General features: G+C 42.9%; 1 protein-coding gene across 1 annotated transcript in view; it reads left to right on the forward strand.

Moving 5' to 3' along the window:
• The window catches only part of LOC311147062 (calsyntenin-2-like), a gene marked incomplete at its 5' end in the record, with an annotated part of 260,551 nt that extends 254,286 nt beyond the window's left edge, over positions 1–6,265 (forward strand). The window contains one exon of the mRNA XM_084183679.1: positions 5,756–6,265. Coding sequence (XP_084039805.1) covers positions 5,756–5,956 — 201 coding nt within the window. The 3' untranslated portion in view covers positions 5,957–6,265. The remainder of the gene's footprint in view (positions 1–5,755) is intronic.
• Positions 6,266–16,253: the final 9,988 nt, after the last annotated feature.

Raw genomic sequence — 16,253 nt, forward strand, 5'->3', positions numbered from 1 at the left:
GATGCACACCACCCCCCCTGTCTGTAACCACCAACAAGGCCTCCTCTGGACCAACTGTCTCCTCCGTCTCCCCTGGTCACACCACCATAGCAGCCTCGTCTGGTGTCCCTGCCCCCTGCAATTTGAATACAGCCACCTCCACAGGTAAACACATGTTAAATTACGAAATGACTGTTTCTTACCTATTTTATAAAACAGCAATGTAAAAAAAAAAATCTCTCTTTACATATCTACAGTCCATAGCACCAGCCCTCAAGTAATCTACACCTCCTCCAAAACTTCTGCAGCTTCCTCCAGAGGTATTGATGTAAAAAAGTTGAAAAGGGTTTTCATAAAACATGCTCTGTCTAACACTACTTTTTCTCAAACTGCAGCACAGAAAAGGAAGAAAAAAGCTCCAATGTCACACCACCCATGGCACCACTCAGATACTTCATAATATGTTTTTCTCTCTCTCTGTTGTATCAATTACTATTGTTGTTGAAGAACTTCTACATTTTGCAAAACCATGTTAATCAATTTGATTATTATTTTATTTTTTATAAAAGAAGACACCACCTCGCTGCGGGGAGCATGATCCGCCTGCAAGCTCCCCTCAGGAGTGTAGATCCAAGGTGCCATGGGTGTGCTGTGACTTCTGCCAGCACTGGTTCCACTGGAGGTGTGTGCAGTGGGATCCAGAGGTAGCGGTGGAGCTTGATTTTCATTGTGAATTTTGTGACAATATAGGGATGGAGGTCGAGATTTAATTGTTTGTATTCATATGAAATTATTTATTTGTACAAAAAAATACATGTCTAAAATATAATATGTATATTTATTCAACCTATCTTGTGTATTTCTTCCTTTACTTTCCAAGTGCATCTCTGCAACACAAACTCCAACAGTGTTTTCAATGTTTATGTCAATACACATAACTTAAATTAAAGTTGTATTTGATGTAAATTATTAATACTCACATTTTAGTATTCAACTGTTATCTACTTTCTCAAAACATAAGATTAAGTCGCTCTGGATAAGAGCGTCTGCTAAATGACTCAAATGTAAATGTAATTATTTGGTTACAACACTGAATATGTTGGTGAAGAACCATTTCTGACGAGTCCACAGGAGGGCGCACCGGGCTACGCAATGAAAAGTTGACAGGCAAGTCATAATTTTTTACCGGAAGGCTAGCCAACTAGTCAACTATCTAGTAAACATTTCGGATACGAGGTTGGTGTCTCTTTTTTCAACAAAATTTAACGGATATATCTTGTAATTGAACAAAATAGTAAGGTGGCCGATAACTGGGGACCGTATGCCGATAATACGGGACATATTTTTTTTGCTAAACTGCTTATCAAAAAGCTGATAATAGTAGTATTTCCACTGAAATGTCAAACATGCTAATTGCTAACATTTTTACGACACCAATAATCACACAACTTTGATGGCTTGATCACAAGATAACACTGTTGAAGGTAATACATTTCTTAAACGCTATTGAATATGCCGATAATACGGGGTTCCACGCACACTAACGTTAGTCTGACAGTGAAATGTGGCTAGCTCTTACCGTAGTTTGGACTATGGAGTAGCTAGCTAGCTAATGTTGTAAAAGCCCATTGCATGCATTGTAAGGTAGAAGTGTGACAGTTTGCCCAAAGTTTGGTGTTGGTTTGGAACTAATGTAGCTAGCTAGCTTCTGTGTCGAGGTCAACTGTTGTTGTCTGGCTCAAGCTAGCAAGCTAATGGCTGAAGTAACTTGTGTATAAACCTTCCATAACCAAATATAGCTAGCGACAGTACCTTTCTTTGCCTGTTTGTTAGCTACAGTGAGGGAAAAAAAGTATTTGATCCCCTGCTGATTTTGTACGTTTGCCCACTGACAAAGACATGATCAGTCTATAATTTTAATGGTAGGTTTATTTGACCAGTGAGAGACAGAATAACAACAAAAAAATCCAGAAAAACGCATGTCAAAAATGTTATAAATTGATTTGCATTTTAATGAGGGAAATAAGGTATTTGACCCCTCTGCAAAACATGACTTAGTACTTGGTGGCAAAACCCTTGTTGGCAATCACAGAGGTCAGACGTTTCTTGTAGTTGGCCACCAGGTTTGCACACATCTCAGGAGGGATTTTGTGCCACTCCTCTTTGCAGATCTTCTCCAAGTCATTAAGGTTTCGTGGCTGACGTTTGGCAACTTGAACCTTCAGCTCCCTCCACATATTTACTATGGGATTAAGGTCTGGAGACTGGCTAGGCCACTCCAGGACCTTAATGTGCTTCTTCTTGAGCCACTCCTTTGTTGCCTTGGCCGTGTGTTTTGGGTCATTGTCATGCTGGAATACCCATCCACGACCCATTTTCAATGCCCTGGCTGAGGGAAGGAGGTTCTCACCCAAGATTTGACAGTACATGGCCCCGTCCATAGTCCCTTTGATGCGGTGAAGTTGTCCTATCCCCTTAGCAGAAAAACACCCCCAAAGCATAATGTTTCCACCTCCGTGTTTGACCGTGGGGATGGTGTTGATGCCAAAGAGCTCGATTTTTGATTTTCTGACCACAACACTTTCACCCAGTTCTCCTCTGAATCATTCAGATGTTCAATGGCAAACTTCAGACGAGCCTGTATATGTGCTTTCTTGAGCAGGGGGACCTTGCGGGCGCTGCATGATTTCAGTCCTTCACGGCGTAGTGTGTTACCAATTGTTTTCTTGGTGACTATGGTCCCAGCTGCCTTGAGATCATTGACAAGATCCTCCCGTGTAGTTCTGGGCTGATTCCTCACCGTTCTCATGATCATTGCAACTCCACGAGGTGAGATCTTGCATGGAGCCCCAGGCTGAGGGAGATGACATGAGATTGACAGTTCTTTTGTGTTTCTTCCATTTGCGAATAATAGCGCCAACTGTTGTCACCTTCTCACCAAGCTGCTTGGCGATGGTCTTGTAGCCCATTCCAGCCTTGTGTAGGTCTACAATCTTGTCCCTGACATCCTTGGAGAGCTCTTTGGTCTTGGCCATGGTGGAGAGTTTGGAATCTGATGGATTGATTGCTTCTGTGGACAGGTGTCTTTTATACAGATAACAAGCTAAGATTAGGAGCACTCCCTTTAAGAGTGTGCTCCTAATCTCAGCTCGTTACCTGTATAAAAGACACCTGGGAGCCAGAAATCTTTCTGATTGAGAGGGGGTCAAATACTTATTTCCCTCATTTAAAATGCAAATCAATTGATAACATTTTTGACATGCGTTTTTCTGGATTTTTTTGTTGTTATTCTGTCTCTCACTGTTCAAATAAATCTACCATTAAAATTATAGACTGATCATTTCTTTGTCAGTGGGCAAACGTACAAAATCAGCAGGGGATCAAATACTTTTTTCCCTCACTGTAGCTAGTTTTCAGCTGACTGGTGTTAGCTAGCTACAGTGGCTAGCTGCTGGATTTTGGACAAGTAAGCTAGCTTTAGCTAGCTACCTAGCTAATCAAAATATCTGTTTGCATTTATTGATTAACCTCAGCTTGAATACCACCATGTAGCTAGTTATCTACAGTAGCCTAGGTTTGTTCTCATCCACTTCTTATGACTGGCAGCCTGGTGCAGCTGTGTTGTTGCCAAGCAACCGAGTTGCTCGACCTGGTGTTTAGAACTCTGAGGTTCGGCTGAAAAAGATATTAGCATTGTCAGAAATCCTACAAAAAGGTAGCACATCATTGGTTCTCTATTGGCATGTGAGAGCGATAAATTATACATTTAATCAAAACTGTTGCCCCTACAAACGTATTCAGTCCGAAAGGTGGAAAGTCTAATGGTCACTTTAATAATATTGTCAGTAATACATACAGTGCCTACAGAAAGTATTCATACCCCTTGATTTATTCCACATTTTGTTGTATTACGGCCTGAATTCAAAATGGATTGCTTTTTTTTATCACACACAATACCCCATAATGACAAAGTGGAAACATGTTTGTATAAATGTTTAAAAATGTATTGAAAATGAAAACATAAATATCTAATTTACATAAGTATTCACACCCCTGAGTTAATACATGTTAGAATCACCTTTGGCAGCGATTACAGCGGAGTCTTTCTGGGTAAGTCTCTAAGAGCTTTCCACACCTTGATTGTACAATATTTGCCCATTATTATTTTCAAAAGTCTTCAAGCTCTGTCAAATTGGTTGTTGATCATTGCTAGACAGCCATTTTCAAGTTTTGCCTTAGATTTTCAAGCAGATTAAAGTCAAAACTGTAACTCGAACACTCAGGAACATTCACTGTCTTCTTAGTAAGCAACTCCAGTGTAGATTTGGCCTTGTGTTTTAGGTTATTGTCCTGCTGAAAGGTGAATTCATCTCCCAGTGTCTGGTGGAAAGAAGACAGCACCAGGTTTTCCTCTAGGATTTTGCTTTTGCTTATCTCCATTCCGTTTCTTTTTTTATCCTGAAAACGACCCAGTCCTTTACGATTACAAGCATACCCATAACATGATACAACCACCATTATGCTTGAAAATATGGAGAGTGGTATTCAGTAATGTGTTGTATTGAATTTGCCCCAAACATAACACTTTGTATTTAGGACAAAAAGTTAATTGCTTTGCCAAATTTTTTGCAGTATTACTTTAGTGCTTTGTTGCAAACAGGATGCTTATTTTGGAATATTTTTATTCTGTACAGACTTCCTTCTTTTAACTCTCACTTTCTCCTATCACAGACATTAAACTATGTAAGTGTTTTAAAGTCACCATTGGCCTCATGGTAATCCCTGAGTGGTTTCATTTCTCTCTGACTACTGAGTTCGGAAGGACGCCTCTATCTTTATAATTACTGTATGTATTGATACACCATCCAAAGTGTAATGAATAACTTCACCATGCTCAAAGGGATATTCAATGCCCCTTTGAGCATGGTGTCCCTGGTCTTTGTGGTTGAATCTGTTTTTGAAATTCACTGCTCGACTGAGGGACCTTACAATTAAATATCTGTATGTGGGGTACAGAGATAGTCATTCAGAAAATCATGTTAAACACTATTATTGCACACAGAGTGAATCCATGCAACTTATTAAGCACATTTTTATTCCTGAACGTATTTAGGCTTGCCATAACAAAGGGGTTGAATACTTATTGACTCAAGACATTTCAGATTTTCTTTTTTAATTAACTTGTAAAAATTCCACAATCTCAATTTAATCAATTTCAAATTCCGGCTGTAACACGAAATGTGTAAAAAGTCAAGGGGTGTGAATACTTTCTGAAGGCACTGTATGTGATATTTGGGTGTCTGAAAGCGGCGGCACAGAGACTCAAAAAATTAAGACAAGTACATAATAGAAAGGAGGAGAGTGAAAAATCATTGTTTAGCCCCTTCAGATCCACGTTGTCTAAGATTGTTCTTCTTATAATTATTTTGTGCTATTATCTGCCATTCACCTTGAATCATGTTATTTACATTGCATTTACATTGCTGTGTCTCAGTAAACCACTAGGCTATAAATAGGAGCTAAGTGCAATGCATGTAACACTGAGGAAGACGTCAGCTTGACGTCACATCATTCACCTGTACTACTCATCCTGAACAATGGATTAAAGTGAGCTAAAATAAATAAATCTCTACCTGTTTTGTTGAGTGCTCCAACTCCTCTCTGCCTTGAATTAGTCATTTTGGAAGTTTTTCTTGGCGAGCCCTTATGTTAGCTTTAAAGTGTCTTCTGCATATTTGAAGAGTAATTCTGTGTTCCACTGTGTCCTGTCCTGTAGAATGTCGGAGAGCCTCAGGCGGTGGAGGAGGAGATAAATGAGGAAGATGACGAAGAGGAATATGAACCGGCAGTCGACATCACGAGTGCAGAGTCTGACGACAGTGATGAAACAGAGGAAGAGGACGAGGACGAGAGGGAAGGGAAGGAGAGCAAGCCGAAGAGCAAGCTGGAGTGGGATAGCTCTTCGATAACATATTGATCTCTCACACACGCACATACAGTGCCTTGCAAAAGTATTCATCCCCCTTGGCGTTTTTCCTATTTTGTTACATTGCAACCTGTAATTTAAATTGATTTTTATTTGGATTTCATGTAATGGACATACACAAAATAGTCCAAATTGGTGAAGTGAAATGAAAAAAATTACTTGTTTCAAAGAAAATTATAACGGAAAAGTGGTGCGTGCATATGTATTCACCCCCTTTGCTATGAAGCCCCTAAATAAGACCTGGTGCAACCAATTACCTTCAGAAGTCACATAATTAGTTAAATAAAGTCCACCTGTGTCCAATCTAAGTGTCACATGATCTGTCACATGATCTCAGTATATATACACCTGTTCTGAAAGGCCCCAGAGTCTGCAACACCACTAAGCAAGGGGCACCAACAAGCAACCGGCACCATGAAGACCAAGGAGCTCTCCAAACAGGTCAGGGACAAAGTTGTGGAGAAGTACAGATCAGGGTTGGGTTATAAAAAAATATCAGAAACTTTGAACATCCCACGGAGCACCATTCAATCCATTATTAAAAAATTGAAATAATATGGCACCACAACAAACCTGCCAAGAGAGGGCCGCCCACCAAAACTCACAGACCAGGCAAGGAGGGCATTAATCAGAGAGGCAACAAAGAGACCAAAGATAACCCTGAAGGAGCTGCAAAGCTCCACAGCGGAGATTGGAGTATCTGTCCATAGGACCACTTTAAGCCGTACACTCCACAGAGCTGGGCTTTACGGAAGAGTGGCCAGAAAAAAGCCATTGCTTAAAATATAAATAAGCAAACACATTTGGTGTTCGCCAAAAGGCATATGGGAGACTCCCCAAACAAATGGAAGAAGGTACTTTGGTCAGATGAGACATAAATTGAGCTTTTTGGCCATCAAGGAAAATGCTATGTCTGGTGCAAACCCAACACCTCTCATCACCCTGAGAACACCATCCCCACAGTGAAGCATGGTGGTGGCAGCATCATGCTGTGGGGATGTTTTTCATCAGCAGGGACTGGGAAACTGGTCAGAATTGAAGGAATGATGGATGGCGCTAAATACAGGGAAATTCTTGAGGGAAACCTGTTTCAGTCTTCCAGAGATTTGATACTGGGACAGAGGTTCACCTTCCAGCAGGACAATGACCCTAAGCATACTGCTAAAGCAACACTTGAGTGGTTTAAGGGGAAACATTTAAATGTCTTGGAATGGCCAATCCAATTGAGAATCTGTGGTATGACTTAAAGATTGCTGTACACCAGCGGAACCCATCCAACTTGAAGGAGCTGGAGCAGTTTTGCCTTGAAGAATGGGCAAAAATCCCAGTGGCTAGATGTGCCAAGCTTATAGAGACATACCCCAAGAGACTTGCAGATGTAATTGCTGCAAAAGGTGGCTCTACAAAGTATTGACTTTGGGGAGGGGGAGGGGGAGGGGGGGGGGGGGGGGTGAATAGTTATGCACGCTCAAGTTTTCTGTATTTTTGTCTTATTTCTTGTTTGTTTCACAAAAACAAATATTTTGCATCTTCAAAGTGGTAGGCAAGTTGTGTAAATCAAATGATACAAACCCCCCAAAAATCCATTTTAATTCCAGGTTGTAAGGCAACAAAATAGGAAAAATGCCAAGGGGGGTGAATACTTTTGCAAGCCACTGTATACACACACCTACATATACAGAATTAGCTGAAAGTCAAAGTCACAATCAGTTGTGAAAACGGCTACCCCATCAAGTGTGCCACTGTCCAATTTTTTATGAAATGTCGCTCTCTTCTGGTCAAAGTAAGGCATTACACACACAGGTTTCATTGTTTCGCTATTGACAACACAGCAGGTAGGGCCAATTGAAAATTCAGTTGCACAAGCACATTTCCACCTTATATCCAATGGCTCGTTCATCTGTGTTGAATTAGTTCTGGGTTTGGACACGAAACATTGGACACCACATTTTCCTCTTATCTTTCTCAACTGCTGTTGAGTTACTAATACAAAATTAACTTTGAATGGATTCATTGTAAATTGTATGTACCCTCTTTTGCATTAATACAAAATTATGCATTTCTTTGGATTTTGAGATTATATTTTATTCATTTGAAATCTTGGAAATATGTTTGAGGTTTTCTGAAAAACAGACTTTCAAATTTTCATTAACATATTTAATTTATTTAAGGTATTTAAGAGCCGATGTATTTACAAAACTAATTTTGAACATTTTGATAGTCTCCTTTTTCTTTCTGTCTGCCTGGTTATTTTTCTTGGACGTATGAAAAAAAGGGAAAGTTCATGTATGTTTTTATAAATCCCTCGTAAATTTAGCAGGTAGTGTAGCTGAACTATCGTTCACCTTGGGCTTGGTTCAATCCGTAGTGTTGAAGACCTGCGCTACAACACGCAACAGATGTAAAGGCAATGTTCGCAGAGATCCCATTCACGGTAAACGCTGCATATGACGGCTCAATCGGAAATGACCTTTACATTTGTATCGCACTACAGCGCAAATCTTCAGCGCTACGGATTGAATCGAGCCCCTTGTCTCCCACCTACCTCTCTTCAAACTGTATGTTTAAACTTGCTTGCATCAGAGGCAGTCAAGTTGCTCCTACCCACAGGTCTAGGATCAGCTTACCCTCCCTCAACTAACTTTAACCATTAGGAAGGAAAATGTAGAACTGACCTTAGATCAGCACTCATGGTCATGCCTCTATCTGTGTTTGACGTTGACTTGTGTCCATCTACTTCTGAGGCTGAGATGAGGGCATGAGAATAGACACTTAAAGGGATAGTTCACCCCATAATCAAAGTTTGTCCATTGTTTTCATACATCAAAAGTGGTATACAATCCATAAGTTGTGTAAATGTTTCATGCCATCTGTTGTTTAAATCACGCAATATGCGTCTGACAAACTCATTTTGGGGTGAACTATCCCTTTAGTCACCACCAGAGGGCAACATCAGTCAGAATTTCTATTCTCGGTTTGACAGGTTTGCATTTTCAGCCTGGGCACAGAGACAACCTGTCACATTCTCTTTGGCTGTCTTAACACAGGCAGCCCAATTCTGATGCCAGTGTAAACACTTAAAGCTGCAATAGATAACTTTTTGGGCGACCCAACCAAATTCACATAGAAATATAGAGTTATAGACCTGTCACTCATTGAACGTAAGTCTATGTGCACTATTTCTATGCTTCCCGTTCTTAACTTTTGTTTTTGCATCTTTTACTTTCAGTTTTGTACACCAGCTTCAAACAGTAGAAAATACAATATGTTTGGTTATGGAAAATATATTTAGATGGTTAAATGATTCTCTACACAATGACTGCTTGTTCTGTCACAAACTGAAATTTTGCGAATTTTAGCAACCAGGAAAAGGCAGAGCAATTTCTGCATAGGGCACCTTTAAACACTTGTGTAAAGGCTGTGTTAAATCTTTTTTTTAAATATATATAATTGGTCTTTTGACCAATCAGATCTGAAAAAGAGCTGATGTGAAAAGATCTGATTGGTCAAATGACCAATTTGTGGAACACCCCAAAATGGGCTGCCTGTGTAAACGCAGCCTTTAGGTGCATCTCAAAGGGCTGAATAGTCTTCTTCACCTTGTCTCCTTTCCTTCACCTGTCTTTCGAAAACACAGGTAAGGTGAAAGCAAACTGGTTGGTGCCATTGCCTACCAGAATTCTGCTTTCACCTGCTCACTTCATATCCATACAGATTAAGGAAAGGAGACAAAGAGAGGAATCCACTTCTGACTATTGCGATAGCCCCTTATGTTGTTGTTGTTCTATGATAGGCCACCTCTGTCAGGAGTCACACTGTCAGAAACCGGAAACGATTGATCCTCTCACTCATTCTCTGGTGGCCTATAACAGGGCTGCTGTAGCTGAATCTAGCCAACTCCTTTCTGACCCCTTGATTTTCCCAGAATGCCACTGTAAACTCTGCATCCGTTACATGTTTATGTCTGTAGCAGTGGTTAGAACTCTTCCCCTCTCGGCCTTAATGCCTGTGGTTGTGATGTCATCATTGTGAGACACGCCTTTCCCATTGCCTTGTTTCACCCCATCTTTCCTTTATACCACGTGTGTCATAGAGGAGGAAAAATAAACTTTTGCATATAAACTGTGTAAAAACGGTTAAAGACAGTTATTTTATTTACAGTACCAGTCAAAAGTTTGGACACACCTACTCACTCAAGGGTTTTTCTTTATTTGTACTATTTTCTACATTGTAGAATAATAGTGAAGACATCGAAACTATGAAATAACACATATGGAATAATTTAGTAACCAAAAAAGTGTTAAACAAATCAAAATATATTTTAGATTTTTCAAGTTAGCCACCCTTTGCCTTGATGACAGCTTTGCACACTCTTAGCATTCTCTCAACCAGCTGCATGAGGTAGTCACCTGGAATGCATTCCAATTAACATATGTGCCTTGTTAAAAGTTAATTTGTGGAATTTATTTCCTTCTTAATGCATTTGAGCCAATCAGTTGTGTTGTGACAGTCCATCAGAAATAATTATATTGGGAAGACAGGGGACATTCCACAAGAAGAAGGTCTTCGGGAAAAAATGGTGATTTGGAATGTACTATTCAGATGACTGAGTTGCTGATCTAAATAAGGCAGGCCTGTCATAATTATGTGAAATAATGTTGGTGCTAGCAAGCATGCTAGGTAGAGCTAGGTATCAACAGCCAATCCAATAGGGGCTGGAAACTAGTGAGCTTCAATAGCAACTCGATCTCGCAGAGTATTTGCATAAAGTTCAGCTTTCCCCAATTTTGGTTCGGCTCCGTTCATGTCCCTCGCCCATGCTCGCATCGCCCAACGGTTCCCCGCTCCTTCATTCAAAAAGAATGAATGGGCTTCCGTTGTTTCATCGCCCCCAACTTTCTACTGTATGTGGATCTCGTGTGAAGTGGAAGGCTATTTCATGAAAAACAGCCTACATAAATAGATGGGCTACATTTTACATTTACGTCATTTAGCAGACGCTCATTTAGCGACTTACAGTTAGTGAATACATATTTTTTTATACTGGCCCCCCGTGGGAATCGAACCCACAATCCTGGCGTTGCAAACGCCATGCTCTATCAACTGAGCTACATCCCTGCCGGCCATTCCCTCCCCTACCCTGGACGATGCTGGGCCAATTGTGCGACGCCCATGAGTCTCCCGGTCGCGGCCGGCTGCGACAGAGCCTGGATTCGAACCAGGATCTCTAGTGGCACAGTTAGCACTGCGATGCAGTGCCTTAGACCACTGCGCCACTCAGGATTACACATTTCTGTTTCAGCTCAGATCGCGCGCGCGTCTTGTGCGTCAACAACTGGCACAGAAACATCCAATTAATTAGAATAATTCTTAATAATCTCTATGTTCAGAACGCTGGGCTATTGTGACATGTTGGTGATGCAATAACCCCATGCATAATGCATCAGCATTCTAACACCTTACATTCTATTCACCAAAACGTTCTCACTCCAGTGATTGAGGAGTGATTTGCGTTTAGCAACGTGTGAACCAGAACCGCGCGCGTCCTGTTGGAGGAGGCCAAGAGCAGACAGTATGCCGAGGAAAACCTATCCAGACCAACCAAAGAGTGCGACCAACAAACGGTTATTAAGGTGAAGAACTCCATGTGAAGGATATTGTATTTTGTCTCATAAATATGTTGTTGTTATTAGGAAAAATATAGTTTTGTTTATATCCAAGTTTTCTAGGCTATTTACTACATGTATCCAAACATAGCAGGACGGGGGGGGGACAAAAAAGTATATTTTATTTTCAGTGCATTACAATTAAGCCATTCTATTTCTATTTCACCCATTCAGTTTGCCTCTAAGCGTCAGCAAGGAGAAGAAGGACACCATGGACAAGGCAAAGCTTGAGAAAGTTGCCCATGCTATAGCCTCTCACCTACACTGTCCATCATGTGCCAAAGGACTCCACAGAGCGTTCTCTCTCCCCTGTGGCCACTTCATATGCGACCTGTGCATGACCGCCATCGAGAGGGATGCGAGCTGTGAGGGCACGCAGTCACACGGCCAATGCCCCGAGTGCCACAAACTGTTTCCCAACCCACCCTCTTCAGAGTGGGACTTTCCGAGCAACCCGCTGGTAGGACAGGTCCTCCAGCACCTGACGGAGCAGAACGATACGGCCGTGAGACAGAGTCAACGCTTCTTCTGGAAGAAGTCTGGTCGTCGGACCCTGGGGGAGGAGGTCCCCTGCGGCTTGTGCCACATGCGCCGGCGAGCAGTGAAATTCTGCCAGACCTGTGAGCTCAATTACTGCAAGAAATGCCTGAAGAACCTTCACACCCGGGGCCCGTACCATTCGCATGTTTTATTGGCGCCCATTATGGAGTGCTGTACACCGTGCCCGCGTCATTTGGAGCGCTCTATGACGCACTACTGTTTCAGTGATGGAACAGGAGGTTGCGAGGAGTGTATGGAAGCGGAGCACCAGGACCATGATGTCAACACCGTAGATGAGGCCTACTGTCGGAGGGGGAGAAGCCTTCGAGAGGCCTTGGCCAACGCTGAGAAAGGTTAGAGAAGTTGCTCTTGTTTTATGCTGACAGAAAGAGTAGTTTTTCTACTCAGAACCTGTATGTAACACCGTAAAAACTGCAATCCTCTCAGTGATCTGTAATGTTTCTCTTCTCCTCTTCTCGGCTGTGTGTGTGTGTCATAGTGAGGGCTGTGGGAGGCTGAGGTTACTCTGGTAAAGGAGCAGAGTTCCAGGATGAGTTCCCAGGTCGGAGATCTCCAGCGTAGCCTCCACGAGGGCTTCACAGCCCTGTACGACTTCCTGCTCACCCAAGAGAGGATGCTGCACTCTCAGCTAGACAGTCTGGTTAATGAGGCCCAAGATGAAACCAGGGGGCTCGCCTGCCACTCCGCCCAGGGGATTGATGCCCTCGATGGGCTGTGGATCATATCGGAGCAGGCCCTTAAGGAGCACGACTGTGTTGCCTTCCTCCAGGGAGCAGATGGGCTGGTTCAGCTGCTGCACCGGGCTACAGACAAGACGCCCTCCATGGAGAGGGACCTCCAGGATGAGCCCTTTAAGGACCTGGTGGAAATGGACTTCCAGGCCATTCTGATTGGGCTTCAGGAGCTTCTAGGGAGGCACGTCCGCTGCACAAGGCCTGAAAGCCGTGATGAGGAACCTAACGTGGGGGTGGCGGCTGAGGTAGGGTTTGTCAGCCAGGAGGTACACACACAGGATGAGTTACAGGAGTTCCAGGCCGTTCTGGATGGGCTGCAGAAGATCCTAGTAAGGAACCGCCACTGCAAGATGCCTGAGACCTGTGATGTGAGCCAGAAGGTACCCCCACAGGACAGGGCCCATTCCGGGGCAGGGGTGGATACTCCCCTCCCTGACTCTGAGGAGGCTGAGGCCCCTGTGGGTGCCACTGGAGAGGCCTGTGAGAATCGACAAGGACAAAGTGGGGATACCAATGGGGATGTGGACACCACTCTGAGGCCCAGGCCACCCATCTTCTACCAGCACAGTGCCAAGGGCTTTTCTGTGGAGGGAAACTACACCCTATTCTCTACGCAGTTGAATTACTTTTTGCCTGGAGAGCCATGGGGAATATCGTACCCAAGCTGTGTCACCTAAGATCACACTTTGGGGGTTTAGGTCTGGGACTTTGTTGAGTGTTCTTCTGACAAAAAAGTGCTATACAAATAAAATGTGATAGATTGACAATCCTTACAATGATCAATGTAATGTACCTCCACTCTTTCCCGATGTATAGATTTACTGGATGGTCCCCATGGGCGAGGACGTGGACACATTTGACGTCCAGTTCCACGACTACGACCACAGCTGCTTCAGCTACGGACAGACCCACGAGGTGTTTGCGGAGGGCCTGAGGAACCCCTGCTTTGAGTCCTGCATCCTCAGCCCCAACACTCAGTACATGTTCAGAGTGCGCTGTGTCAACAAGCACGGGGCTGGAGTGTGGAGCGACCACTACTGGGTGAGTTGAGAATAACACCTAGCTCAGGTTTATTGAAGAAGATAAAATAGCTATTATGGGCTAAGTCATGGTAGTCTTGAACAGCATATCCTGCATTGGTAAGACGTTCTTAGAACCATAACAACAACAAAAACATTTATTCCTTTTTCACAGCTCAGCACCGATGGCCTTGGCGACGATACCGCAGAGGTTTAAAACAAGGTGAATGGACTGAGAATGACATCATCTCACCTGCTCAAATGGTCTCTTTTCTATGCATATCTTTTAACGAATTTTTCATAGAAAGATTTTTAATTTTCATATACCGTATGGCACAATAAAAAAACATGCATTTCAAAAGTTGCCTTGTGTTTGCTTATATAGAGAAATACAGGTGAGCACAGTAGTGCATCATCATTCCTGTCCACATCATTATAGTCATAACAGTTGAGCAAGCATTCGGTCTATACTAGCAAGCACAATGAGGCGGACTGAAGTTTTATAACAGTAAACACACCCCAAAAAGGAATGATGAGATCTCAGCCTCATCATGATGCGTTGTAGGCTACATCTTCTCGGTTGTTTTCATTGTGCCGGGAGCCGCAGCCTAATCGCATCATTACTGATAATGTTAATTAGAAACTCCAAAACCTTGGCCAGACAGCAAATGTTAACAGTCAATTACTGTATCCCCTTGATGGTCGTTGAGGTTAATTGCATTTGTATTAGTGGGCTGTTAAAGCACAATGATGAGGCACAACCGGTGTTATTATGAAGCATGCTGCCTGCATGGCCGATGGCTTTGTCCTTGTCTTCAATTTCTAACTAATAACTCATGTCTCAGCCTCGCCAATGTAAATGACCATAGACAAGAGATAAATCTAAGTAATTGTAGTAACAGAGATGGAGTCAAGACCCAAGAGCAGTTTATATGTTCAATTCCCATAACTCACTGCACAGGTAGTATTAAGTGAACAATCTTGACAAAATGAGTTGAGGGCCTACCAAGACCACAGTTATAGCCAAGTTTTCCCTCACAAATGCAAGTGATGCTACAATATCCAAATACAATACAGTGCATTCGGAAAGTATTCAGACCCCTTGACTTTTTCCACTTTGTTACGTTACAGCCTTTTTCTAAAATGGATTAAATAGTTTTTTTCTCTCATCAATCTACACACAATACCCCATAATGACAAAGCAAAAACAGATTTTTAGACATTTCTGCAAATGTATATTTTAATAAAAACGTAAATATTACATTTACATAAGCATTCAGACCCTTTACTCAGTACTTTGTTGAAGCACCTTTGGCAGCGATTACAGCCTCGAGTCTTCTTGGGTATGACGCTACAAGCTTGGCACACCTGTATTTGGGGAGTTTCTCCCGTTCTTCTCTACAGATCCTCTCAAGCTCTGTCAGGTTGGATGGGGAACGTCGCTGCACAGCTATTTTCAGGTCTCTCCAGAGATGTTCGATCGGGTTCAAGTCTGGGCTCTGACTGGGCCACTCAAGGACATTCAGAGACTTGTCCCAAAGCCACACCTGCGTTGTCTTGGCTATGTGCTTAGGGTCGTTGTCCTGTTGGAAGGTGAACCTTCGCCCCAGTCTGAGGTCCTGAGCGCTCTGGAGCAGGCTTTCATCAAGAATCTCTCTGTACTTTGCTCTGTTCTTCTTTCCCTCGATCCCGACTAGTTTCCCAGTCCATGCCGCTGAAAAACATCCTCACAGAATGATGCTGCCACCACCATGCTTCACCGTAGGGATGGTGCCAGGTCTCCTCCAGACGTGAAGCTTGGCATTCAGGCCAAAGAGTTCAATCTTGGTTTCATCAGACCAAATAATCTTGTTTCTCATGGTCTGAGAGTCCTTTAGGTGCCTTTTGGCAAACCCCAAGCGGGCTGTCATGTGCCTTTTACTGAGGAGTGGCTTCTGTCTGGCCACTCTACCATAAAGGCCTGATTGGTGGAGTGCTGGAGAGATGGTTGTCCTTCTGGAAGGTTCTCCCATCTGTCAGAGTGAGCATCGGGTTCCTGGTCACCTCCCTGACCAAGGCCCTTTGCCCCCGATTGCTCAGTTTGGCTGGGCGGCCAGCTCTAGGAAGATTCTTGGTGGTTCCAAACTTCTTCCATTTAAGAATGATGGAGGCCACTGTTTTCTTGGGGACCTTCAATGCTGCAGACATTTTTTAGTACCCTTCCCCAGATTTGTGACTCGACACAATCCTGTCTCGGAGCTCTACGGACAATTCCTTCGACCACATGGCTTGGTTTTTGCTCCGACATGCATTGTCAACTGTGTGACCT

Source organism: Coregonus lavaretus (genome assembly GCF_964263955.1).
Source record: "Coregonus lavaretus genome assembly, chromosome: 19".
NCBI lineage: Eukaryota > Metazoa > Chordata > Actinopteri > Salmoniformes > Salmonidae > Coregonus > Coregonus lavaretus.